Genomic DNA, 27828 nt, shown 5'->3' on the forward strand with positions numbered 1-27828 from the left:
CGAGTGCCTCATGGAGTTTCACCAGTGAGACATCTTTTTGGTGACTGTGGTTGTTTCAATGAAAAAATGTCCTCCAATGTTCTCTGTAAAGTGAGAACTTGGTTTCCATCTGGTAGCACTGCTTGGAGAGGTGGTCTGGCATTGTAGGAGGAAGTATGTTTTGAGGGTTCATAGCCATTTCTTTCTCTGCACTGTGTTGTGGTTGAAGATGAGACCTGTCAGCTTTGCACTCTGCTGCCATTCCTGATGCTTGTTTTCAGGCCACACCCCCACCCCGTCATAACGGCTCATAAACCTCTGAAACCATAGGTGCAGATAAACTCCTTCTTCCATAGATTGCTTTTGATCATGGTTTTTTTTTTTTTTCCACAACAGCGGTAAACTAATTAATACAATAACTTAGGCTAGGGAGATCATGCACTGCAGCACCTACCTCCCAGACAAGTACAGTAAGCAGGTGAACATTAATTTAATGTCGCAATCCACTGGTCCAGGTGCATGCTCATCACTCAGATGGGATTTGGTCTCTTGATGGAGAAAATAATGAGCAAGCATGTGATCATTAACATTTTTCTGCTGTTGAGAGCTCAAGCATGCAAATGCAGTGGGACCCACCCATCTTTATGGCCTTCCTTAAAAGCATCACATGTAGGGTTTCCAGATCAAATACAAGTTGTAATGTAGGTTAAGTAACAAATGACTTGTAAACTATGCTGTATATAACAATTTCTTTTTAAAAATATCTGAAATTCAAATCTGACCAATGCCTTGCCTTTTATTTATTAACTTATTGGGGTAATCTGACAGCCTTTCTTGAGTTGCCTGTTCACTGTAATTGGGATTTGAAATGGGGGGGGCATGCATATTTTGTGTTAGACAGCACTTTCTCGTCACTATACAGATGTCACCTAGCCTCTTTTATCTGAGTTTATGGGAGACATTTTTCAAGGCACCTTGATATAGAATTCCCCTGTGTTTTCCCCATTTCCTGCCCATGAGAGTGACCTAGATCTAAATCAAGCATGGACTTTGTTGCTCTTTAGGTAATGATATGTCTTGATGATATGTCAAAATATGTACATATTTTGATTGTCATATAGTATAAGGAAAATGTTACAATATATGATGGGAGAAATCAAGGGACAGGAATTGGCACAAAAGCCTTGCTTGTCACTGTGAATGCCACTGGGCACTATAGAAACATTTCTTTTGGTTGTCACAGGTGGCTCTCTTATTTTTGTGCCTTTATTAGATTTCAGAAAATAGTGCCTCAGAAAGCAAATCTCTGAAAAATTTCCTAAATTAGGAAAGACTTAGGAGGAAGGAACACACCTTCCTTTCCAGGAGACACTGATGAGCTCGGGACCCCAGACTCCACCTGTCTGTTCCGTTTGTAACACTTTGTGTTGGTTGGCCTACAGTCGGAGAACTTGAGGTGGTCTGTCACTTGAGAAGGAGCTTGCTAGACAAACATGGTGGCACACACTTGTAATTCCAGCACTTAGGAAGGCAAGGCAGCACTCAGGAGTTTGAAGGCCAGCCTGGTCTACAGGGCAAGCCAGGACAGTCAGGGCTACAGAGAGAAACTGTGTCTCTAAAAACTGAAAACAAACAAACAAACAAACAAAAAAACAAAAAGAAAGAAAGAGAAGAGAAGAGGCTTGCTGTTTGCAGAGTTGCTTGTGTGCAGTCAGGCATGGAAGTATCAGGGAGCACTGGTGCACAGTAGAGTTTGTAGGCAAATCAAGGTCATGGCCTGCAATAATAATCACCAAAGTACAGACACCAGTTACTGTCCTTGTGTGGTATTTTAGGGTTGCTTCTCTGAAATCCTTCTGAAGAAAACACAGAGAAAAAAGAACGGGAGAGTTGCTGGCCCTCTGAGATAGCTCCTTTGACTCTGCTCTGATGCAAGGGTGGTCAAGGGTTCCCAGAAACACATTCCAAGATTTCTGGGAAATGGAGTCGGCACGAGGCTGGAGGTGTGCCACCCGTGGTTTTCAGGTGCTCAGAAAACATGTGGCTTCAGCTCATAGCAGCCCAGCCCAGTGGCTAAAAGATGAATAATTGGCCCGAGTTTGAGCCGCATTTGAAGAAACACAGGAAACGGGGAAGAGAGTGGGATTCAAGATCTCTTGTTGGGTTTGTTTCTTGGCTTTGTAACATTTTATAGCTTGGGAGGAAGTATCTAATAGGACAATCAGAATTTCCGGCCTAATAAAATGTTTGCTCTGAATGTCACATATAAGAGAAATAAGAATACATAACGTTAGTGTTGGTTTTCCTCTGCACAAGGTCAGACAGAATAGACGAACGGAAGGTGGGAACCTATGCTCTCACACCAGAAGGCTTCATGTTGCTTCTCATACAAATGTGGGCAAACCCATCACAAAGATGCTGTCTAGAAACGAGAGGGTTTTTTTTTTCAGACACAGCGACTGCCTATGCTGGGGCAACCTATGCTGACGACCAGCAACATGGCTATAGGCCGGGGTTCTCTGCTGCCTGCCTTGTTCCCTAGGCTCCAAAATCCTTATTTCATTAAGTTTGCTGATTGCCTAGGCATTGCATGGGGTCCTTGATCTTCGCTGTAAGAGAGCAACTGAAATCACTATTAGCAGTCTGATTTACAGTGACCAACACACAGCCTGCCTCTCATGCCCCCATTCCACCCAGGTGATATTGTCAAAGTCTCCAGCTAGCTTCAATGGGTGGCTGGCTCAGTTTATTCATTCATGCATTCCGCACATGCTGATTGGCTAGTTACTGCATGCTAGGCACTGCTCTAAGCCTGCAAAGAGAACAGCTAAAGAAAACTAGAAGAAAGATGACCCGAAGAAACAACGAAAAAGAGGAGGGTTTTGTAGGTTTGAAATAGTCTTGGGTCCCTGAACTCTACCAGCAGTGACTAAAGGTGGGGATTGGAAGAAAAAAAAATAAGAGCAGAGACTGCAGACCTACACAACTCAGGGACCTTGGCACTGCCCAGGTCGGCAAGACTGGCTGGAAAGAGTCCTGATGCACACACAAGATTCTGGAGAGAAATGTGGATCAAGGATGGCACAAAATGAACAGCGATTCCTCCACACGAACAGCTAGCTCAGCTATCTCCTTGTGGCAAGGCCAAATCTTAACACAACCACAGACCAGGTGCTCTGACACATACCTCTGCTCTCTACCAAAATCAAGCTCAGAGGGGGAAAGACTGTTTCCCTGCTGGCACAGCGATGACAAAACCAGTCCTGCTTAATTCTCAGAAGACATAGGAAGGGCACTGCAGTGTAACCAGGAACTGTTTACACACGGTGCCACCAGGAGACACAGGCGCACACACACTGCGTACTACGTTGGTGTCAAAGTGAGGGAAGGTTGGGTGCTGTGTGGGACGCACCTTGTGAAGGGGCAGCAATTGTGTAACCTGTTCGGGGTTTGCAATTGTGACCATCATCTCTATACCTCAGGCTGCCGAACAACGTGTTCTTTTGAACATCTTAACCTTTCCCCAGGTTTGTGTCCCCAGTGTTCCTTTCGCCCTTTTTCTGTGCACTTTGTAGTTCCGTGACCAATTAACTGCCGTTTCTCACACTGCATGCCTTGGCTCTTGTCGTATTCTGTGTCCTCCCTCCTTCTCCCCCTTCCCCCCCCCCCCCCCCCCCCGCCGAAATCCATTCCCAGGGCTGGTGAGGCCAGAGCACACCTTGGCCATTCCAGACCCAATGGCATTCCGATGCAGTTGCTCCTCGTACCCACTCTCACTGCCTGTTAATACACAATTCCTCAGTCTTCAAATCCACTGGCCTGTGAGATCCTGTGCAGGAGGCAGCCTGTCAGTCTGTTGAATGCATTTCAATGGAATTCTATTCAATTAGAATGCACGTATCTACCTCTATGATAGTCCTTTAAATAATACAAGTTGTATCAAGGTTAGATGGTAGATCGATCGATCCATCCTGACAAGTGCCCCGTGGCCTTCTCCAAATCCCCACAGCCAAGAAAGGACCATATAGAAACAGATCTTGGAAGGTTACTACTGTTTAGCAGGACTTTCCAAACTGCCACTCCGAGTCTCTAGAACAAGTGACTAAACATGTGACTTGGATCCTCTTCCCTCATTCTTCACCCTTCCCTATGGTTTCCTAAAGCGGCCTGTGTGAGGGCCAGTGCTGTGAGTAGTCACTAACAGAATGGCTCTTCCTGACCATTACCTGTGTTAGCATGCCTGGTGGTGCCACCACTGTTGGAGGACAAAAAGACTTAACTGTGGCACTTTCCTCGCCTCCAAACTTCTCTTAGGCACTTTGTTACTCTTAGGAAAGAATTCTGAGAAATGGGCTGTACCCTCATGGGGCTCATTGAATAAATTCTAGCTGGCTGCAGCTGTTCCTGCTGATCTGAGCTATGGGAGAGAATCGCAGGCACACACATGTGGTGCCAGAAGGCATTTAGGAAACACGGTTGTAATCTCTCATTTTAAAGATAGAAACAGGTTTTTTAGAGGAGGTCTGCCTATGCCATACAGCTGTTACTGGGTAGATTTCTGTCTAGAGCCTGACAGTTCTGATCAGTCTCGAACTTGGTCATCACAGTTCATTGCCCTCTGTGCTCCATCCTGAAGTTTGTCGCACTTGCAGCCATGGGATGTGTAATGGCTTCAGGTTTCCAAATGATTTGTGTAAGCAAAAGTTCCCATTTGCAATACTGGAGATGCATGTGTGTGGACTTTTATGTGATGACATATTGGCTCTCTCTCTCTCTCCACGATGGGATTATAAATGAGATGATTTACAGCTCACCCTCAAAAGCAAGCAGGAGGCCAATGCTTGAGAGAGGCTGTTTTGGGTCCTGAGTGTGGTGTGTTTCAGAAAGATGCTCACAGGACTCTGCCTGTGATTTCGTTTACCCAGGAACCTATGTACTCTGGATCGTGTGATCTGCCTCCCAATGCAGAGGCTGCTCTGTCTCTTTTTGTACTCCCGCCTTTCCTGCCCCCTCTTTTTCCTTCACTTTCTATATCTGTGCCTTCCTGGCTGGTCATACATAGCTGCCCACGCTCAGTGCTGTGAGTAGGTGAATGGATTTCTTAATAATAATTCAGCACGTACGTTGTAGATGTATTCTTCTAACACATGTCGTCTTACCCGTGGAAATTAGACTTTTCAGTCTTTGGAAGGGAAGGCGTGGAGTCAAACTGCAGCTCTCTCTGTTACTTTACCTCTTTTGTGTCCTCAACATACCCTGATTCTTGCCTCGTTGGGCTCCGGGACCTCACCATTCATTAGCGCTTGTAACAGGCTGGTGTGAGCAAGAAAGGACAGGTGATGAAATTCAAATTGGGTCATTTGGTTACACATTAGTAAGTGACAAAAGATAAAAAGATATCGAGCAAATGGGATTTTTCAGGGAACTTGAGGCCAGGCTGCTCTTGTTTCCCATTAGTGTGGAAAATCAACGCTTGCTTGTATTTTGGGGTGAAGACATTTTTCTTAAGTGAGTGGGAAAACCTCTTGACATTTCAGAAAGAGCCTCACTTTTGAATGGAGAATGCTAATGCTCTTTGTGCATAAAGAAGTTTCGAGCTCTTACCTATGAGCTTTTAATGATACACCATTTTCTATTTGCTTGTGAATTAAAATAGCTGTTTTCCAAACTGGTAGACTGGGGCATGCCAGATAGTTGAACCCTTAGAAGGCTGAGGCAGGAGGATTGCCATAAACTTAAAGTCAGCCTAGGCTATATCCTAAGTACCAGGCCATCCAGGGTTACACTGAAAAACCTTATCTCCAAAAATATGAAATAAAACCGAAACAAAGTGATAGACTCTGAAATCCCATTTTAGGAAACACTGAAGCCATCATCAGTCCCTCTCAGCTTACTAGCTCCATTTTCATGGAACTCAATTGAGTTTTCAACCTTTGCTCTGGAAATTAAATTAACATTTTCCCCTCTCCAAACATACTATTGGCCTTGTAACAAATAATTACAGGCAATTACTGATGGGATTTATGAGTCTATGGATGAGTTCCGAGGCAATGACCTTGTTTCCAGATGTGAAATCTTTGCCTTTGGCTTGCAGTGCCTTTGGGTGGGGCTCCCCAGAATGGGGATCTGTGGAGGATCCTGGGCCTCTGGGTTCAGACTGCCTTGGTCCTTAACTCCAGGGTTCACGGCTGCTTGACTGGCATGCCGTCTCCTCTCGCTGACTGGGCTCCCTTGCTTCAGAAGCAGCTGCAGCTAAATACTGTTGTCATCCTAGCAGTTCTCAGAGGGGTATGAGCTGATGTCGTGATGGCCACAGCCACCTGCATAGCGTGGAAATCTGCTTGTCCACTGGAGAGCAATTAATTTTGTCCCTTTTAAGGAAGTGTCTTTGCTGCCTTTGTTTATTAATTAAAAGACAATAAGTAAAAAGATAAGTTAATGTGTGAATAATATGAGTCAAGAGATGGCTAAGCATTAACTTTCTAGATAAACAGGGTAAAGAACTTGAATCATTTCTAAAGGGCTTTAAGTGACTTATTTTGTCAAGCAGAAAATAGTTTATAGCTTACGTATTCTATAACACAACTATTATCACTTTGAGGGGAATTTTCTAGACTTGACTCAGGTCTCTTTTAATTTGAACTTGCCTAAAAATAAACTTCGAGATTTTTCCTTTCAAGACTCTCTTAATTAAGACAGAGACCATTCTTATTCAGTATCTTAAATAATAGTTATTTACTTCCATAAAAAAAACAAAGAGAACTAGGCATGGTGGCATATTCCTGTAATTCCAGCATTTAGGAGGGTTGTCACATGTTCAAGGCTATCCTAGAACTACAACATGAAATCATGTCTCAAAAATATGTCAAGATCTAAATACAAAGTTGCATATAGATTAGATATATACCCAAGATGTGTTCCAGTCCTTGGCAGAAATCACCTTTAGTTTGTGCCCATCCATATGAATATTTAAGTCAAAGAGAACACAGGAGACCACATTCGGATAGGTTACATGGTGACAAACAACATCAAGTTGCATCAGGACTAAGTGGATCCTCTACCGAGGAGGCCTGGCAAGGCAGCCGCCAGGGGGGAAGTGATCAAAAAGCATGCAAAAAGTCCTTGTCATTTTATTGGTTACTTTCTAGTGCAAAGAGATGCAGTTGTGTGTCCTTTTAAAATTTCTGTGCCTCTGGTGGTTTGAATAAACATGGCCTCCCTAGGCTCATAGATTTGAATACTTGGTCATTGGGGAGTAGCACTATTTGAAAGGATTAGGAAGTGTGGCCTTGCTGGAGGAAGTGTGTCACTGGGGATTGGCTTTGAGGTTTCAAAAAGCCCATTCCAAGCCTGTCTTCCTGCTACCTTTGAATCTGATGTAGAAATCTCGGCTACCATGTCTGCCTGGGTGCGCCATGCTCCTGCTACGAAGATAATGGACTAAGCTTAATGAAATGCTTTCCTTCATAAGAGTTGCCTTGGTCATGGTGTCTCTTCACAGTAATAGAACACCAACTATGACAGTTGCGGTGACAATCCATGACAAAAAGCACCATAGATGAGGAAAGAATTTATTTATTTAGTTACAATTCCATGTTATACTCCATTGTTTCAGGGAACTCAAGGCAGGCACTCAAGCAGCTAGCCACATCACACCCAAAGTTGAGAGCAATGACTAATGGACTTGCAGTGGACTAAAGCTGTCCTTGTATGCTTGCTTGCACTCAGCTACCTTTCTCTTTTCTTACATTGTTTAGGGCCTCCCTTCCCCACCTAGAGAATGGTGCTGCCCATTATGGGTTGGCTTTTATGTTTCAATTCACAATAAAGACAATCCCTCATAGGTATGTTCACAGGTCAACTTGACCTAGGTAACTCTTCATTAAATTTTCCCCTAGGCGATTCTAGGTTGTGTCAAGTTGGCAGTTAAAACTAATCAGCAGAAGGTGTTACAAATTGGTGGGTGATAAAAATATGTAGACGATGGTACCTATGTTCTTGGAAAGCTTGTAATCCGCTTGGGAAAGCAAAACATACAGTGTGAGACACTTGCTCATTCCACAACCATCTGTTGAATGTCTGCTCTGTACCAGTAGCACACAGATACCAGGAGCAACAATAACTGTAGTGATGTCTCTTTTCTGGAGACTAACAGTGAATAAGCAGCTATAGAAAGATGACAAAGATTCCAGAATGGTTATGAATAAGCTATTCTATTCAAAGAGGATTATTACATTTGAACTCTATGGCTAATCCTATAGAAAGGAGTGTTTGTCTTTTGGTCAATATAGAAAGAAAGACCAAGATAGTTTTTCTGGAGGAGATGCTAGGCAAAGAGTATAGGGTTAGCTGAGCAAGCATAAAGATGTGAGTTCAATACCCACCACTCACATAAAACCCAGCATGTTGGCCCGTGTTTGTAATTCCAGTTCTGAGGAGGTGCAGGTAGATAGGTCCCTGGGGCTTGCCTGCCAATCAGCCTATCCTGATGGGCAAGCCCCAAGTCTTAGTGCCAGACTCTGTCTCAACAGGTAAGGTTGGTGGTTCCCGAGGAACGGCACCCGAGGCTGACCTTTGACTTCCACGTGCATTTGCGTACAGCTGCACCCGCAACTATATACTAACACACACACACTCACATAGACATGTCTTATAATTAAAATTGTGTTATGTTCTAGCAACTCTTATGAGTATCTGAAAGACTTCAAATGTGTGTCTTGGTGAAATATTTGTATAGTCATGTTTATATAACGTTGTTCACCAGAATTCAAAGGTATAAACAACCCGTGTGTGTGTGTGTGTGTGTGTGTGTGTGTGTGTGTGTCTATTTGTCTGTCTTTCTGTCTGTAGTCAATGTATAAATGGTTAAACAAGATCTGATAAATATATATACTGGAATATTACTCATCTGAGAAGGGAAGGAAATTTTAGCCTAGCATAGTGGTGCACACCTGTAATCCATAGGTTGAGTCTGTAGGATCATGAGTTTGAGGCCAGCTTGGGCTACAGAGTGAGCTCAAGACCATTCCAGGATACAGAACAAAAGCCCATCTCAAAAACAAACAAACAAACAAACAGCAGCAACAACTAATAAAATGGGAGCTGGGTGTAGTGTCTCACGCCCTTAGTCTCAGCACTTGAGAGGCAGAGGCAGGCGAATCTCTGAGTTTGAGGCCAGCCTGGGCTACAGAGTGAGTTCCAGGACAGCCAGAGCTACACAGTGAGACCTTGTCTCAAAGAAAAAAAAAAAAAAAAAAAAAAAAAAAGGAAGAAAGAAAGAAAGAAAAGAAAAGAAAAAAAGGGAAGAAAAATTTTAATACATGGGTGGATCTGAAGGACATTATGCTACATACACTATACCAGATACCAGACCCAAACCACTCAGATACTCTCTGATTCCATTAGGCATAGCTGTGAGAGCCAGGTCTCCGCTGACTGAGAAGGTAGGAGGATGCCTGAGAGTAGTTCGGGAAGGGAGTGATTGTTTAATGCAGGCAGCTCAGTTTTACGAGATGAAAAATCCTAAAGATTGATTGTATATCAACATGATTATACTTAACACCACTTAACACTTGGAGTGCTTAACACAGTAAATTTTGTTATGTGTATTTTTACTGCAGTGAAAGTAAAATAAGATAAAGCGCAATGCAGTTGCTTTGAACTATGTGGTTATTCGAGGCAGAACCCCTCTCCAAGCCCCCCACTCCCACCTGCCTTTTTTGTTCTCCCCTAAAAATTGAAGAACATCATTAACAAATACCTGTGGTTTGCTGACTTTGTTTTGAAAAGAAAGAAAGAAAGGAACCAAGTTGTAAACGTATATTATACATTAAAAATAAAGTTCTTGGAAGATTCAACTTGAGCAAGATATAAACAATTTAGAACACGAGAGAGACTAGGTTAAAAAAAAAAAAAAATAACCGTGTTTGCTATCACCCTGAAGACGTCACTCTGGATGAAAACAATGCAGGCTCCCCTGTGCTGCATAGATAACGTGGATCTTTGTGTTATCTGGTTAGGAGGCTCAAAGCAAGCCTGTGAGGTTCTCGGCTGTGGTCTCTTGTCTGTTGCCTGCCACTGGGATTGGAATTTCTTCTGCATTCCCTCCTGCTGGACTATGGTGAATGGAGGTTGGTGGGGATGGTGAATGGATCTGTGCTCTTCCCTGACCCTTGCAGCCTCAGCTTGGATGGATTCTCAGCTATTGGATAGCCCACTTTTGTCAATTCTCCCCTTTCTTTTCTGGGTGACTGAGTGGTAGGTACCGCAGTGAGTAGAGCACAACTACTGCCCTTGAGTCTCACCCTGAGTTTTGCATCCTCTTTCTTGACGCCCCTCTCTAGGCTGCCTTTGGCCAGTGAGAAGGGCTCCTGCAGAAGGATCGTTGTCTGTAGCTCTATTCATAGTCTCACTGGGTGCCCTGGGTTTGCGCATCCATCATTTCACCTCCCCAGGAGGGTTTGAAGCATTGTCCCAGACCTGTGGGGTCTCAGCCTGCCGGAGGGTGGGAGCCTTGGTCTGTGGTAGGGTGGGCATTGTTGCGCTAGGCCTAGGGAGAACTCTATGAACCTCTCATCTTCTCTTCTTTTTCATTTTTCTGGCCAGTTCTGTTGGTAATTGCAATCAGGACCCCTGAAGCAGGGATGGACAGTGTCTGTGCTGGGCAAAGCTGGCTCCATAGTAACTGCTTGACCTGGAACTCCATCAGGCCCTGGAGGCTCACTACTTCACGCCTCTTTCTCCTTCCGCAGTACCAATTCCAGTCCCTCCGTCTTCTGTCGCTCATGCTACTTCCTGAATCTGGGTCTTTCTGGCAATCTGGAGCACAAACCATCTTCCTTTGTGTCCTTGCTGATGAACCGTTGCGTGACAGATTCCTGGGGAGAAGTAACACATGAGTCGACTCATCCCAGGAAGAAAGCTTTCAACAGACCAAAGTAATTATCACATCAGTATCTAATTTGGTGAACCACTAAGTTTTTTTTTAGTTGGAGCTGTTATTTGGGCTACCTGTAACTCCAATCTCAGGGGAGTCTGATGCCTGTGGCCTCCGTAGATACCTTTACCCATGTGTGTGCGCAGGGGCACGTGTGGAGTTTGGGCAGTGGGCTACTTACAAGAATCTGGGGTAACTCAAAAGCAACTGCATTACCAGAAAGCCCAACCCAACATGGCTGTGACTCCCCCAAAATGCAACACTGGGGCTCTCTAGGCAGTTTGCAGGCAGCTTCTCATTCTGAACACCCCCTTCTTTCCTCAGTTTGGCTGGTCAATGTCTACCTCAAGCAACTGTTACTCCTTTTTATATTGCTGGGCAAGGACCCTCAAGAATCTTCATGTTTTGCCCTTCACCACAACATATGATGTTTTGTTACCTCCTGAGGCTCATGAACCACCTTTCCTCCTGGAGGAAATGCTTCAACTTGAGGGGTACGTTGCCGTGAGGAGGGACATAGCACACACTGCAAACCTACACACTCGTTCACTCAATCACACTGATAAAACCCAAACCCTGGTTGTGATGACCTTGGCCCCCTCACACCCCCTGCTAGTGTTTCACAGGATACCTCCCACTTTCCTGAGTCTGTGCCATGAGGCTGCATCTGTGGCTCACTCCTCTGGCATGGTGATAGTGGTCTGGAGGTATGTGACAGCCACAGGTCTGGATCCACTCAGCTCTCCATCTCCATGGGCAGTTCTCACTACCATCAAAGTCCCTGTATAACCTCTGGCTTCCTTAAAGTGACCCAAGTTCTGAGAGCCTTCCATATACAGGAAGCATCCCTGACAGTGTAGGTAGCCCAGCATTGTGTTCTATGGACCATGCAGTAGTAGACAGTGAAATAATCAACCCGGAGATGCTTCTTTTTTACTGCAAGACAATTCAATGGAGAAATGAATTGCATTTTTATTTTAACATTCGACCCACACTCTAAGGCACTGACAATAGGAGGGACCACAGTTCACAGCATTGCCACAGTTAGTTTTCCTCAGCGACAGGTTGACGCTACGCCACTGTTCTTGTTCCCATGTCTTTCAGCCTCAGATGATCTTAATTTCTGTTTCACTGTTGATACGGTTTAACTTTCTATGAGAGTTTTGTATATCTTATCCTTAATATGGAATAAATTATTGCCTGTATATATTTTGTGAATTTGTGACATGCTAACTTTTTTTCAACTTCTTCTACATGCCTAGGCTCTCGTTTCTTTTCTAGCTACATGTTAAAAAAAAAAAAAAAAAGAAACCTGTGTATCCCAAATACCTGTGGTCCAGGAGTCGCCTCTATTCTGCTATACATAGATGATTGGGAGAATATTTGGTCCGTTATCTCTTTCTTGTGTATGCTATGCTAGCAGTTATTCATTCTGCAGATTTGCACTGAATGCCTACTGCCTGCTGGGCACTGAAATAGCAGTGCAACGGTTAACAAGGTACGAGACTCGTTAGAGTTAGAGTTAGAGTTAGAGTCATACTCTGCTCTTGAAGAGGACTGGAGTTTGGTTCCCAGCACTCACAGTGGACAGCTCACCCAAACCTGTAAATCCAGTTCCAGGGGAATCTGATGCCTCTGGCCTCTATTGGTACCTTTATTCATGTATGGGCACTGTGCACGCACACACACAGACACACACACACACACACACACACACACACACACACACACACACACACAACAATAGAAATAAACATATTCTAAAAGACACTAAGTTTGTCCAGTTCATACTTATTCACAATCCACTCCCATCACCTAAGGCATTGGGATTTAAACTTAAATATTCACAGCTGCTTCCTACTGGCTTGAATCGTGCATAAGACATTAGTAAACAAACAGTAAAAAGATCCGAGGTTGACAGAGGAGTTCAACAACACGATGATGAAATGGAAAGAGACGGGTAACAGAATATGAACAAGAATTGGAGGCTTTGAGCCAGTGGCTCTCTAAGGATCATTAAAAAGTAAAGAAATCCTATTTGAGGCTGCCAACCCCAGAGCTAAGTTATTTAGAGTGGAAAAAGTTGGCCAAGTCAGATGTACTTAAACCAAGGAGCCAATATTTTGTGAGTTTTATGGCCTTTGTGGTTTATGAACCATTAAAATATTGTATACAATATTAATGAGGAAGAAGGGCAGGAAGGGTTATGAAGTCTGAGCTGAAAAGAAAGCTGGGATTCTGAGGGGAGGACCAGTGACAGCTCATGTGGCTTTGCTTTTGGGGAGATGGTGGGGCTATGAGGAAGGGAACAGGAGCTTCCTTAACCAAGATGTCCTGGGAGCTCTATCCACATCTTAGTTGGCTTTGAAAGTCTCATAGGAGCTTTCCCACTTACAATGTCATTTAACCACTTCCACAACCATCTCTGAACATTGTTTTCATTTACTTAAATATATTATTACAAAGCCCAGTGCCAGAAGCCAGTTTCCTCTTTTAGAGGTGTTGGCCCTGAGGCCTTATAGACACTCAAACAATACCAGCTGCTGCCATTGCTCTAATGTCCGGAAGTTGACATTAAGGCCCTGTTGTTGAGCACGCCACATACTTGAGCCACAGAATGTGGAGAAGTCAAGCTGGGACTATCCTAGATTCTCCATCCCTATTGGCTAGCTTTCATAGTGCTGGAAGTTGCAATGTACACTCCTGGGATAGAAAAATAATCACTAGTATTACTCAGCTGTGAACTTTGGGAGCAACAATCATTACAAACCTAGTAAGATATGTCCACTGTGCAGTAATGGCACAAATGTCCTTGGAGTAACAAACCACTTTCTGATTGAATTTAGGGCCTACTGTACAAGAGCAAGACCATACCAGATACCATTAGTGGGACAAAGAACCTGTGATAGATTGGTTATATGGTGCAGGGGATAACTTACTACTATTACTTTGCTAAGGGCGTAAATTATTAAATTCACTCCTTAAGACATTGTTATATACATAAATTAGTGTATTTTTAACCCAAATCAGTGAAGCTTCTGTTTGTGGCAATTGACAGTTAATATGGAAACATGCAATTGGCCAGTGTGCAGAGAATAAGAGACTGTAGAGTACCTAGCCCTAAATGAGATATTGGCATTGTTTCTGCTATCCTAAAACTCTTGGATCATTTTGAAAGAGGGGCTGGAAAGATTATAAGAGCGAAAGACAGTGAGTGGGGCACATATGAACTCATAACAGTTGTGACAACATGCATAAACTCAAGCTAGACAAAATTCCAGCATGGGAGGGTAGGAGGCTTACCCCTAGCTAAAGAGCTACTGGCAATTTATAGCTGCTGAGGTGGGAGAGTGTTAGCCTTAAGAGGATGACCCTTGGTAGGTTTGCTGTGTTGACTTTAATGAAGCTGGTCTCCAAGGCTCATATGTTTAGCCCCAGGTTGGGAAGGATTAGGGAGTCTGTGCTTGTTGGAGGGGTTATGGTCCTGTCAGTGTTCTCTCTCTCTCTCTCTCTCTCTCTCTCTCTCTGTCTCTCTCTCTCTCTGTCTCTCTCTCTCTCTGTCTCTCTCTCTGTCTTTCTCTCTGTCTCTGTCTCTCTGTCTCTGTCTCTGTCTCTCTCTCTCTCTCTGTCTTTCTCTCTTTCTCTCTCTCTGCTTCCTGCTTGTGGATCAGATATAAGCTCTCAGCTACTGCTCCAGCACTATGCCTTCTTGCTTGCTTGCTGCCATGCTCCCTACCATGGTGATCATGACTATTAACCCTCTGGAATCATAAGCCCCAATAAATGTTTTATTTTGTGAGGTCATAGTGTCCCTGCTCAGTAATACACAAGTAATTTAAGACAATTGCCCATACTCAAGAGGATGGCCACACATCCAAGAGTCCATGAGTACTTCAAATTGGATTTGATGTGTTTAACACAAAAAAAGTATACAAGTTAGGAAAGGAGGCATAGATCTGGTCTGGGAAGAGATGGTAGACAGTGTGAGAATATAACCAAAATACACTGTATGAGGAGCTGGCTCAGTGGTTAAGGGCACCGGCTGTTCCTCCAGAGAACCCAGCATCTACATTAGGAAGCTGAAAATTACCTGTAGCTCTATTTCTAGAGAATCCAATGCCTTCTGTCCTTCATGTGTACTAGTACATACATGGACCACACACTGACATGTGAAAATAAAATATTTTTAAAAAATATATTGTATGAAATTCTCAAACAATTAAAATCTCTATATTATTGAGTGAAAACTTCATACCAGGCACTGTGCTGGGTTTGGACTATGCACATCCAATGAATTCTCTTACATCCTCTTTTTTTGTCTGAACATGTCTTGAATGTCTTTCTTGGTCAACACATTGTCAGCCCTTTTCAGGATCAGATGAGAAATATAAACTTACCCTCCTTGATTTCAGGTATTCATTCTTTGCTGGGGACTGTTTCCTTCAGTCTGCATGAGGTCTTTGCCATTCTTTCTCATTCCGTCTTTTAGATTTTTTTAAAGCTATTCTCTTGTTTTCTCTTTCTTAATTTTCTTATGAGCGTATAAAAATGGCCTCCTTTCATCTCCACCTTCTCACTCCATCCACTCTTTGATTATGGGGTTTTGGTAGAGGTGGGTACCTTCCCCCAAAAATCCTTTGCTTAATCCCAAATTCACACTAGCACTTCTCCCAGTGGATTTCCCTGCCCCACGTGACATATTGAAAACAAGTTCCTTTTGTAAAGTGTTCTTCAAGCTTTTAACTCCCCCATTTGCTTGGCTCCCCCAGATCGCAGCTCTTTCCCTGTGCACTTTCAGCTTCATTCCTGGGATTTGCTCCTTCCACAAGGGCTTTAAAGGTTGAAGTAACCATCTGCGTTTCTCAGCTCTTCACATCCCACATTTGAATATTGAAGCATTACAGCTTCAGTTGTAGTGTCAAGTTGTAAAAATGGTCACCCGGGGTCACCTGATGACAATGACGCAAGAGTTGGAATTGTTATTGTCTGCTATGCGGAGTCTCCATAGGTCATCATTTCATCTGTGTTCCAAATCGTCCAGCTGTTGTAGGCTTTGTCTCTGTTTCCTAAAGACCTTTCGTATGGTCTAGAATGCGAATGAGACTGGTCGCTTTTTGGCTCCGAGTTGATTGTGAATCTCTCAGAAAATGAAGTTTGTTAGAAACTTACAAACTTCATTTTGTTGTTTTTATGGATACTCTGTTCTGGGAGTATGCAATCCATTTCCTAAACAAGTTTGTATAAAACAATTTTCTTCAAGGTTAATACAATAGGCGAGCACCTTTCGCTGCAGGAGTCAGCAAAAGACAATAAAAGATCAGCATATATTATGAATCACTATTTCAAAATGTCAGAATAAAGTGGGCCTGCTACACCTCCCCCCACCTGCCAGCGCTCTCACTCTTTAGGGGAGAATACAAGGCTTGCTTCTCAAATGCTAATGCATTCACTGTTTTTTTCCCCCTTGCATCTCACCCCCAGGTCCAATTCGGAGAATCGACGCCAGAGTGGCCGAGAGAGACTGACCAGTAGCGGTGACAAGGGAAGCATGGCCATAGAGTCTGCCAAGGAGACTCGCTACTGTGCAGTGTGCAATGACTATGCCTCTGGCTACCATTATGGGGTTTGGTCCTGCGAAGGCTGCAAGGCTTTCTTCAAGAGAAGTATTCAAGGTAATAGTGTGTTGTCTAAAACCCACCCTATTTATGACAACTAAAGGCAGAAGAGAATGAGAAAGGAAGAAGGCAAAGTCTTTGCACAAAGCTGTTTGTACAAAACATGAATATCTAGTGAGTCTCTGTTCTCTCTGGTAGAAACCTGGAGAAGAGAAAGACTCCTAGGAGGAGCGGTTGTGCCAGGGAAGCTGTGGCGGGCAATTTCTGCTTCCTCCTGGCAAGATACAGACAGCTTTGAGCAGCTCCACCAGAGGACCTGGTAGCTGTGGCTCTTGTGTACAGAGAAACACCTCTGGCTTGATTCAGGGCACGGCAGGCACACACTCTCATTCTGTGGGCAACTAAGCTCACACGATGTGGTGTGTTAGCGTCGGCACATAACCATCCCTCTGCCTTGATCTTGTCCAGTTAAATATTCTGTTCCGACCTTTGCTCCAGGTTGGTTCTGATTCGTGTTGTTCTTTTCCTGCTTTGCATCTCTTTCTTACCTCAATGGATGACATGACCATTTGCTAACACGAGCAGATTTAGTGTCTGAAGACTTATAGGATGGACACACCGTTGGTACCACGTTGTTACTAGGAATCAACAGTATCATTTCAGCCTCTTCCCTGCCTCAGTCCCTTTTGTATATGGCTTGCCAAATACAGCTCCTCTGACATACCATCAGCGACATCCTGTTACTGCTTCAGAAATGCCAGTACTATTACATTATACAGAGCCTCAGTGGAGGCTGTCAGCCATTTTTACTACATCAGGTACATATGCTAAAGCCCTCTTGACGGGACAGACACCTCATAGAACTTTTGGTGCTGAATTCACATTTTTTTGTCTGCACTGTGGAGGCATTTTTCTTTCTTCTTACTCCCTTACCTTTAGAGCTTAAGTAAAGCTTAGTGTAGAAATATGAAGAATACTTCTGCGGTGCCGTCTACAGAAATGCAGACTTAAGAAACTCGTTGAAAATCAGAACCCGCTAGATTAATAGACACTGACCCACGAAGAGACTCTTAGGAACTTTCTGCCGTGGCTCTTCACTGCCACAGGCTGACGACCGGGGGATGGTACACACTATTTATCTTTCCTCCACTGCTGAGAGAACATTTTAAAAAGCTGTTCATATCTTAATAGAGTAGCCTGTGAGGTCAATGTGGTCCATTTTAAAAGCATTTTCCTTGACACGTATTGCTTTCAACATCTTTTAGAATTCTTCTGTGAGACTTGGACTCTTTTGTCTGTGTTCCTACAAGAATTAATGACACTTTGTATATGTCTCTGTGTTTGAAGCAGATCACACACAGAGTATTAGTTTTATTAGCCGATACTATTTTAATTCAGAAAATAAAATTTAAAGCTGGCTTTAAGTTAGTATAGACCTTATAGGCCTTTTGACGTATTAATTTGAGATTTTATTTTTATTTGATTTGATAAAATAAAAATTATCTTTTTTTTTTTTTTTTTAACCAATGATGGGCTTACATAAAAAAAAAAAATCAATGAAAAAAATTAGCCTTTTAAAAACAGGTATCTGGACTCTAGGGAAATCGTTCAGTGAATATAGCACTTGATACCCAAGTGGAAGGTCAGAGTTTGGAATCCTAGAACCCATGTAAAATGTCAGGCAGGTGCAGCCTCTGCCTAGAATCCCAGCCCTAGGGAGTCAGAGACAGGTGATAATGGCTCATACTGGATACATCAACGAGTTAGAATTGGCAAACTCTGGTTTCAGGGGATGGCTCCACCTCAGTAAATAAATAAAGTGAAAACTGATTGATGAAGATAGTTGCTGTCAACTTTAGATCTTCACATATGTGTTCCCCTACCATGTAAACACACACACACTCACACACACACATACACACACACACACACACACACACACACACACACACGATATGATTAGTGGATATGCTCAGCTATGCAGGTTGGTAAGTCATTTAGTGAGCCTGAGTTTTTTCATCAACAAACACTATTTAGGGCAGTGGCCAGAAAGATTTTTATTTAAAGGGTCAAAATAGCAATCATTTTAGCCTTTGTATGACCATCCTGTCTCTGCTGCAGTCACCTGGGTCTAGTACTCTAGGTAGAAAAGTGGGAATAGGCAGGAGTGGCTAGGTGGGACAATATGCAAATAAGTGGGAGTAGTCTTGTTTGACAATATGCAAATGAGTGGGAGTGCCCACACACCCAAATAACTATAAATACAGGTAACTGACCAGATTTGGCCCATAGGCTATACTATTGTGATCCATGATTTAATTTTTATTTGTATTTCTATAATCTAAAGGTGTCATTTATGAAAGGTATTTTTTTTTAAAAGATAGGCATTTTTAAACCTAAAGTTTTGATTATTCATACTTTATAGGAACTTAGTCTGTATTTGTCTGGTTGTTAGGAGGGGAAGTTAAAAAATGTGTGAGACACACTGAACTACCTGAAGACATGTAGAATTTCACTTGGAAAACTAGAGACAACTTACTTTCCTGGTATGGCCAGAGAATAGGAATACACGCCTGGGCAAACATAAAGAAAACAACAGCTGATGCAATTGAAGAAACCATTGCTGGCTGTAAACTTGAAGTTGTTGCTATAGAAAGAAACAGCAGCAGTATTGTTTTAAAAATGGTTTCCATTATATTTGTATACCATTGGGGGCATGCTAAATAAAATCCCACAAAACCTAGTATTGACTTAAGGCATCAGATCAGAAAACAATAACATAAAAAGAAAAATACACTCACAAAATAGTGAAGGAAATATAAGCTTACACAGTAAAAATTTTATTAGTATAGCAGTATCTCAAGTTCAATATATTTTGAATATTTCACTTATTTTCGACAGTCAAAATATATACTTTTATCTCCATTTTATATAACAGACTAAATATAACTTCAGTACAATTGTACCACACGACAGAGCAATTTCTACGTGGTTTCAGAAACTTCTTATGCATGATGGTGTGGTCACATCTGCAGCAGAACAATTATTGAGTTCAGAGTTCTGGAAGAATCCTAGAAACAAGGCTGAGTTTTAGAGATAGCATGGGACCTAATAATGATTAAGGTTACAGTATTTGCTAAGGTCATGTAGGCATTGGATACTTGTTCTAGGCAAAGCACAGCAGATAACCTGGAGATACAATGACAGGGAAAAAACTCACACTGAGATTATAAAAATAGAGTCAGAAATGAATAAACAAACCAGCAACTAAATTACAGTGTGACAAATGTCAAGGTAGGGGTGTCTGTGGATTATCAAAGGAACCCACACTTCACTCAATCCCACAGGACAGCGAGTAAGACTTTTTTGAGAATTTATACTGATTCAAATTAAGTCTGAAGAACAAGTCTGGAGAGCAAAGTGGAGGGAGGTAAAAATGAATGTTTAGTCATCTGGTCGACCATATGACCGACACCCAGGAAGACTATAGAGGTCTTGCAAATAACAGTTAACAATATTAATATAATAATGGCGTTCCTGAGCCTGAGTGTTTGACCTGACACTGTCAAGGAGCAGTGCTTGGTTCCTTTTCCATCTTGTTAGTGTTTGCATCTACTTCATCTACTCCCAGCTCTGCAAAAGGCTTCCAGTCCTGTTTTCTCATCTTCATACCTGGAGACTAAAAGTTTCCCCGAACTCCCATGGCTAGTTGTGAATCACAGTGACCCTTGAACTCCCGTGGCTGGTTACGAATCACAGTGACCCTCCAGACACATTTAAGGACAGTGAAAGGCCTGACTCGTGGGTGGAAAGTCCTGAAGATGCCCAGTCTCTGCTTCTTTTCCTTGTTACTTAAGAAGAGAGTTAGAAAGGAGTACACGTCAGATAATTTTCTCCCTCTAAGTGTTTTGGTTGAAGAGGCAAAGTGTTTGACTTGAAAGCGTACACATTTCTATCCCTGCTTAGTGCTCAGACCTGATTACTTAACAAACTAGGTAATGGCTTCAGTTGAAAGCATTTTTTTTAATTAAAAAAAAAGCAGAATAAAGGATCCAATTTAAGTTAGAAGGATGAAACTGGATATTTTTAATTTATCAATCCTTATAGGCTTAGAACGATGTCTTTACACACAGACTGTGGACTGAGTTACCTTATCAGAATATAGATTCAATTATCAGGTATTATCTTGGGTTTTATTGCAAGGAGAAAGGACTTGATAAATTCACTGCTCCATTTTCATTTTAACCTCAGAAGACAATAGGGCCCAGTGGATACCTGATTTATCTGTCTACCATTAAACTATACAGTCACTTCACACTTTAACAGTTATGTGTACAAAATTGGTCAATATTGAATCAGTACACATGGTGAAGGCATGTGCTAGCTCACAAGGTAACTGGGACAAGGGGGAAACGGTTTAAAGATGGTCTCTACTTGAGGTTAATGCAATGGGGCCTAGAATCTAAGGAGGGAAACCTAGAAAGAGAGATCCATCTGGGATTTAGAAAGCTTCAGGGTGAGAGCATCCAGCACCCTGGATAGCTCCTGCGACAGCTGTGGTGGGCAAACAGATTTACTTTTCTTAAGAATGTTAGGCTTGGGGCTGGAGAGATAGCTCAGCAATGAAGAGAATTGGCTATTTTTAAGGAGACTCTGGTCCAGTTCCCAGCGCTCACATGGCAGTGTAAAAACTGTCCGAAATTCCAGTTCTAGATGATCTGACATCCTCCCGCAGACAGACATACGTGCAAGCAAAAAACACCAATACACCTAAAATAAAAACATTTTTAAAACTTCAGGCTCACTTAGTAGGCTCTGTATACTTGTAGAGATCTGTTTCTTTAATCTTGGGGAGTCAATTCTGCCCATTCAAAAGGGGTTGTGTTAACATTTCTTTTCACATTATTTTTTCTATCTCTGGGTGGTTGTGTGCATCCATGTGAGGTTTAGGAAGACATTTAAAAGTGGAGAGGTACTTGTTTCTTTCCAGGGCTATTTTATTTCTTAGATCCTTTTAGACGTATGTTTGAAATCCTATCAACATATGAGAAATATTAATTCTTGTTTTCCACATTTGACTTTTAGATAGTTAATTGACTCATATGGTTTTGAGTTTAAAACTCCCAATGCCCTTAGATTAAAACTTTTTTTATTGAGGCTGTAGAGATGGCTCTGTTACTACTCTTCCAGAGGACATGAATTTGATCCTCAAAAACCACATCAAGCAGTTCACAATGGCCTGTAATTACAGCTTTGGGGTAATGTAACAACCTCTTTTGGCCTCTGTGAATGTCCACATTCATGTAAGATACACACACACACACACACACACACACACACACACACACACACACACATACACACACGCATGCACACAAACACAAGAGAGAGAAATAAAAATAAACTTCTAAAAACTTAAATGATTTACATATTCCTACACATGTCAACTCCTGATAATTTCTCCCTAGTCACTGTCATTCAGCTGTATTGGTCTTTTTTTCCTCTGTCCTCAACATGACAAAGTATTCCTTCATCAGGACCTGAGTGGATGTGATTCTCTCAGTGTCTTTGCTTGGATTACTGACCTATTTTCTTGACCAGCTCCTTTTTTTTTTATATGTATGTGGTAGTGTGCGTGCATGTGTGTGTGTGTGTGTGCGCGCGCGCGTGTGCGTATGTGTGTTGGTGTGTGTAGGCTCCAGGTAGGTATCAGATTTCTTCCTTGATCACTCTTCACACTGTTTTGTGAGGCTGGCTCTTGCTGAACCTAGAACTCTGTTTTGGCTAGTCCGGCTAGCCAGATGCTTCTGCAGACTCCCTCTGTCTGCCGTCGTGTGCTGCTGTTTCACTTGGGTTAGTTTAGCAAAGAAGGTGCTAATGAAAATGTTCCATTTGATAGGTTTGGAAAGAAACCAACGATTTCTCATAAGCAGTAACAATTTTGGAATAGGGGCTGGAGAAGTGGTTCGGTGATTCAGTTTGCAGTAATGACATGGCGGCTCACAACTATCAGTCACCCTAGGACTAGGGGAAATGAAGTCCTCTTCTGGCCTCTGCAGGCACTCTGTATGACTGTGGTGAACATACATATATGCAGATATAACATTCATTCACGTAAAATAAAAATGTAAAAATCTTTTTAAAAATTTTTATTAATTTATTCAGATTACAACTCAACTGTTATCCCATCACTTGTATCCTCCCATTCCTCCCTCCCCCTCGCTTTCCCCCTATTACCTCCCCTAGGTCTATGACTGAGGGAGACCTCCTCCCCCACTATATGGTCATAGGCTATCAAGTCTCATCTTGGTAGCCTGCTTATTCTTTCTTTGAGTGCCACCAGGCCTCCCCCAAAATGTAAAAACCTTAAAAATATTTTGGACCAGATTTCTAGATGTGTAAAATAGGATAAACTGAGAAACTGAACAAGGCAGTTTGGGTTTAGGTTATTGTCTTTGGCCCATGTTCAATGCTTAGATGTGCAAGAGGGTCCTATTCCTGCCTCTGCTTCTGTCTTTTTTTCTTCTCCCAAGTTTCCCAGGATATTATTTACATCTGATACGGGTTTAACTGTGTCCTCACAAAAGAGTTGCAGATACTCGAACCTCTCATACCCCAGAATGTGACACAGCTGGAAAACAAGGTTGTGGCAAATGTAATTTATCAGTGAAGTCATTCTGGAGTATAGGGGCTTTTAACTTAATATACCTGATATCCTTGTACAAGAGGAGGCTTTGGAGCCAGCCAAGTATGGCACTGAAAAGAGACTAGAGTGATATATCTACAAAGCAAAGAACAAAAAACTGCCATTGACCAGCACCAGAAGGTAGGCAAAGAGGCATGCAGAGCAAGCTTGGCTCTGCTGACACCTTTATTTTAGAATTTCATATTGTAGCACCATGAGACAATCAACGCATTTGTGTAATTTTAAGGCATTCATTGTGGTGCTTTGTGATGGCAGGCATAGAAAACTGTAAAAGTAATTAATTATTATATATATATTAATTAATGCTGTAAATTATTACAGCAGCAATTATTCATAAACCAGCTATTTTCCAAATAAAAGACACAGAAACTTATTAGATTTATAATAAGCCTTAAAGCACTAGAACTGGGAAGATACCAGCCCTTTAAGTTATCTTGTCTATTTCCCATTGAAAATTCTAAATACTTGCACGTGTTCCATTTGGGCTGCTTCTGCTCCATCAGGCCACACGTTCCTGGTTACCCATGGTGACTTCCCATCTCCTCTTGGTCTCTGTCACCTCTGGTCTCCTCTCCTTTTGGTCCCCCTCAGACTCCAAACCCCACATCCTTAGCTTTGTCTACCTTTCTTCTGCTCAGCCCAGGCTGTCAGCAACCATATTAACCAATCAGGGATAGTTAAAGAGCATTCCTTATATCGCATGGCTACAGAGGATGACTTAATATACATAACAATGCCTGTGGCAGGGTGGTAACCAGACCTCAGGGCACTGAAATCAGCATCTAAAAACACAGCACACAAGACCCTCCTCCAACATCTCCTCTTTTTAGTCCAATGAAAAGCTTTCTTTCTTTTTCAAAAAAGATGTTTTTAGATTCGTAATGCAAATAAGGATAGAAAATAACTTAGGTACAGAATTATGAACTCATCTTGATAGATTAGATAATAGAATATTTTTCCCAAGGTTGCCAAATGCATATGAACTGGACATTGTGAATGTAAACTTACCTAATAGTTTCACCAATTGTTTAATAATTATTATTATTGTCTATTAGTTTATTATTGAAAGAAAAGGTACCTTTTATTGGACTTAAAGGGGAAAATGTTGGCAAACCACTTTTGTGGGCTGTGTACAGTTTACCCTTGTTCATTTAATGCTGACTTCTCTACCGCACTATCTGGTTTCAATCTGGACATGCATTGTAGTGTTTATTACAAGTATCTTCTGTCTAAAGTTTGTGTAAACATGCCTACCATCTATTCTTTGTTCTGCCAATAAAACACTAGCCTGCTGAACAATACAGAGAATAGGGTGGGAGATCTCGGTCCAGCAAAGGGTGGGAAAAGAGAAGAAGGAGGAAATTGAATCAGGAGGAGAGGACCAGGAAGCATCAGGAGGAGTGGACCAAAGCCAGGAGATGATTAAAAAGTAAGTATGACTGGAGAATTTGCCTGGGAGAAGCTACAGTAGCTTGGAGGTTTAGGATAGAGTAGTTATTTGCTCAATGTTGTGCTCTAGGCTAATTAAATAAATCCTGCTCTCTCTGTGTGATTATTTTGGAAAACAGCTGGTTAAAGAGTAACTGCTGCATTACTAATAATATGACTCAATAATAATTATTAATACACATTTTTACAGAAAACTGATTCTATATTTACTATATCCTACACCTGACTCCTGTCTCGTTCTGACTCCCTAGTGACTCCTGGTTGAGTCCTTATGGCACCAGCAGCTCCTGGCTACAAGGCATGGCCGTTCTTTCACTATTGCCTCAGACTTCAACTTTGGAGTTCCAGCCAGTGTTGTGCTTGCAACCCTTGTTTCTAACGTTCTCAGCAGAAATCTTGGATAGCTCTATTGACTCTATTGTTTAAACAGATACCCACCCATTTCCCATTATTCAGACTTGGCTCCTTCACCTGAGATAATCACAGCATGTCAGTCTGTCTGTCTTTCCTCCTACAACATTTCTTGGGTTTGCTTTTCTTTTCCGTGAGCCGTTCTGCACACTGCTTGTCTATTAATAATGCTCAGAGAAAATTGTTAATCTTGTTAGTCTTTTGTACAAAATCCCTTAATGGGTTCCATGGCCCAAAGAATAATCCTTAGCTAACAGTGTGAGGATTTACCTGTATGTGTCTTGTTTTAGCTTTCCTTTTGAGATGTTCTAAGCTCACTGTATGTGGATGACATGCCAAAAGTTTGATTATTGATCAGCTTATTGGTTGGAGTTCCTGTCCAGTCTTGGCTCTCCAGAATTCTTGAACTTCTTAAACATGGCTGTCATAAAAAAACAAAACAAAACAAAACAAAAAACAAAAAAACCCAAAAAAACCAAGCCCCTCACACACTTGTGCAGAAGTGTTTTGTCTCCTGGAGTCTCCGCATGGCACTGTTCCATTGGGTTGCACACATTTGTGTACATTCGTTCATCCTGTTCTGTCTGTTGTGAGCTCCTCAGAGGTTGGGACCACATCAAGATTTTGTATTGTGGGAGTCACTCAACGAGCAGACAATAGCACCAATGGAAAGTTAAGACCCACTTGTGTTGTTTTGGGTATCAAACCACAGTCGGTTTCACTGGTAAGGTATCAATTTGGTACAGCAGTCTCTGATAAAGTTTAAACTGTCAGAGGCATGTGTGAGAGGTGAGAGAAAGGGGGCAGTGGAAGAGAATAGAGATGTCAAGATGACTAGGCATTGATATGCACCTCGTTTCCCTGTTTAAAGACATGTGGTGTTTGTGAAATGAGAAGAAGGGAAATGGAATGGAAAGCATAATTAATGAAATAACATATTAAAACGAGGAAACATGAAATTTATAACAGTGAAAAGAATAATAGCTGTTCAAAGGGAAATGAAGAAACAGGGGACATTTAGAGTCTGACCAATTAACTGAGACATGCTGAGTTGGAGATAGATGATAGCTTGATATACAGAGAGGATTATTCAGCAGCCACAGGATAGAACTGGCACTCTACTCTAGTCCAGGAGTGGGGACTAGAGTCATTTCCTAAATTAGTTTTAAAGGAACTTGATGAGAAGAATGGCTTCACTGTGAGGATAGCACATTTTTAATGATGCAAAAGTAACTGTCAACCAGCTTCCCGATACTCAGAAAATACCACGAACTTAAAGAGAGGAAGGGCTTGTCTTGGCTTAGGGTTTTAGAGATCTCAGTGTGGGGTCATCTGGAGCCATTGTTTTTTGGGGCTGTAGAAAGGCAGCATATCCTGGTGGGAGCACACAAGGTGGAAGAGGCCCACTCAACTCATGGCTGGACCAGAGGGAGAAAGAACAGGCTCATGTCCCATGTCCCCTCAAAGGCACACCCTGAGTGACTGGAAGGTTTCCTACTAGGCTCTATTCCTTAAATGACCACAATACCTCTTAATAGTGCCATGGGCTTGAGGCCAAGCCTTTGACACATGTGCCTTTGGGAGATACTTACCCAAGTCATAGCAGAAAATCCAAAATCTTCCTTTTGATCCTCAGAATAACATTTTAAAAGAGATCTCTGGATTTTATTGAAACCTTGTAAAAAAAAAAGCATCTTCTTTACCAAAAGTATGTCCACAAGAACCCACCAGACAGCGAAATCATGAATTAGTTAACAAGACCAAGTGATGCTCTTTAGAATTTTATAGTTAAAAAAGAATAGGCTGGTACCAACACATTGAACTGTACAAATAGTGAGGAGCAGGAACCATTATGAGCACTTTAATGACGTTGAAGAAAGGATCAAGACTTTTTGGTGGTTTGGGGATGTGGGTTATATTGTGGGAGTTCATTGACACCTCTTGTGGCCCAGAGCTTACCTGGTCCTTTGACTTATCAGAAGTCTATCTTAATTGTTCATTCTGTGGCAAAATGCTTAAGGCACAGTAGAGAAACACTGCTATTAAGACCCAAGGCAGAGAGTCTAAGTCTGTGAGAGAGAAACAATTGCATAATTTTCAAATGAAACCCTCAGAATTAACTTTCCTCAAAGATAGATATTATCTTCCGGCACTGATACATTTTCTAGGTGTTTGACTTTCGATTCTCATTACAGAGAAAGATGGCATCAAAGTCAAGACCAGAAAACCTTATTCTGTATAAGAATTTTCATGACTGACTTTATTAACATTATGTTGTAGACAACGTTTTATACAGGCCAGGCTGCAGCTCAAACTCCTGATCCTCCTGCCTCCACCCCCCAAGGGCTGGGATTCCAAGCATCCGACACCACACTTGGCTCCATTATTGGTTTCAAATGTTTGTAGCTCTTTACTGTGACAGTGCACCATTAGACACACATGTATCCATAGGCACCGTCTGTGGCTCTAGAGAAAGATGTAGGAAGGTCAGTGTCACGCTCTTTCCGCCAGCAAGATGCTGCTTTCCACATTCTTTCTTTCTCCCTTTTGGACAAGTAATCTTTATCCTGGAGATAATTAAGATAAAATGCCTCTGGTATATGAAATCAGTATACAATCCTGCTTCTTGGCAGCCTTTGTGGACATAGCTGAAGCTTTCAGAGGCCTTTGAAAACCATGGCAACAAATGCTTCCGAAGGGTAATCAAAGGTTCCAAATGGTTTTAATCGCTG

At 42.1% G+C, this 27828-nt stretch overlaps 1 protein-coding gene across 1 annotated transcript in view; it reads left to right on the top strand.

The window, feature by feature from the left end:
• The window catches only part of LOC127205166 (estrogen receptor-like), a 63721-nt gene that overhangs the window by 15844 nt on the left and 20049 nt on the right, over positions 1–27828 (top strand). Inside the window, 1 exon segment of the mRNA XM_051164352.1 lies at positions 16397–16587. Coding sequence (XP_051020309.1) covers positions 16397–16587 — 191 coding nt within the window.

The sequence above is a fragment of the Acomys russatus genome, chromosome 21, assembly GCF_903995435.1.
Source record: "Acomys russatus chromosome 21, mAcoRus1.1, whole genome shotgun sequence".
Classification (NCBI taxonomy): Eukaryota; Metazoa; Chordata; class Mammalia; order Rodentia; family Muridae; genus Acomys; species Acomys russatus.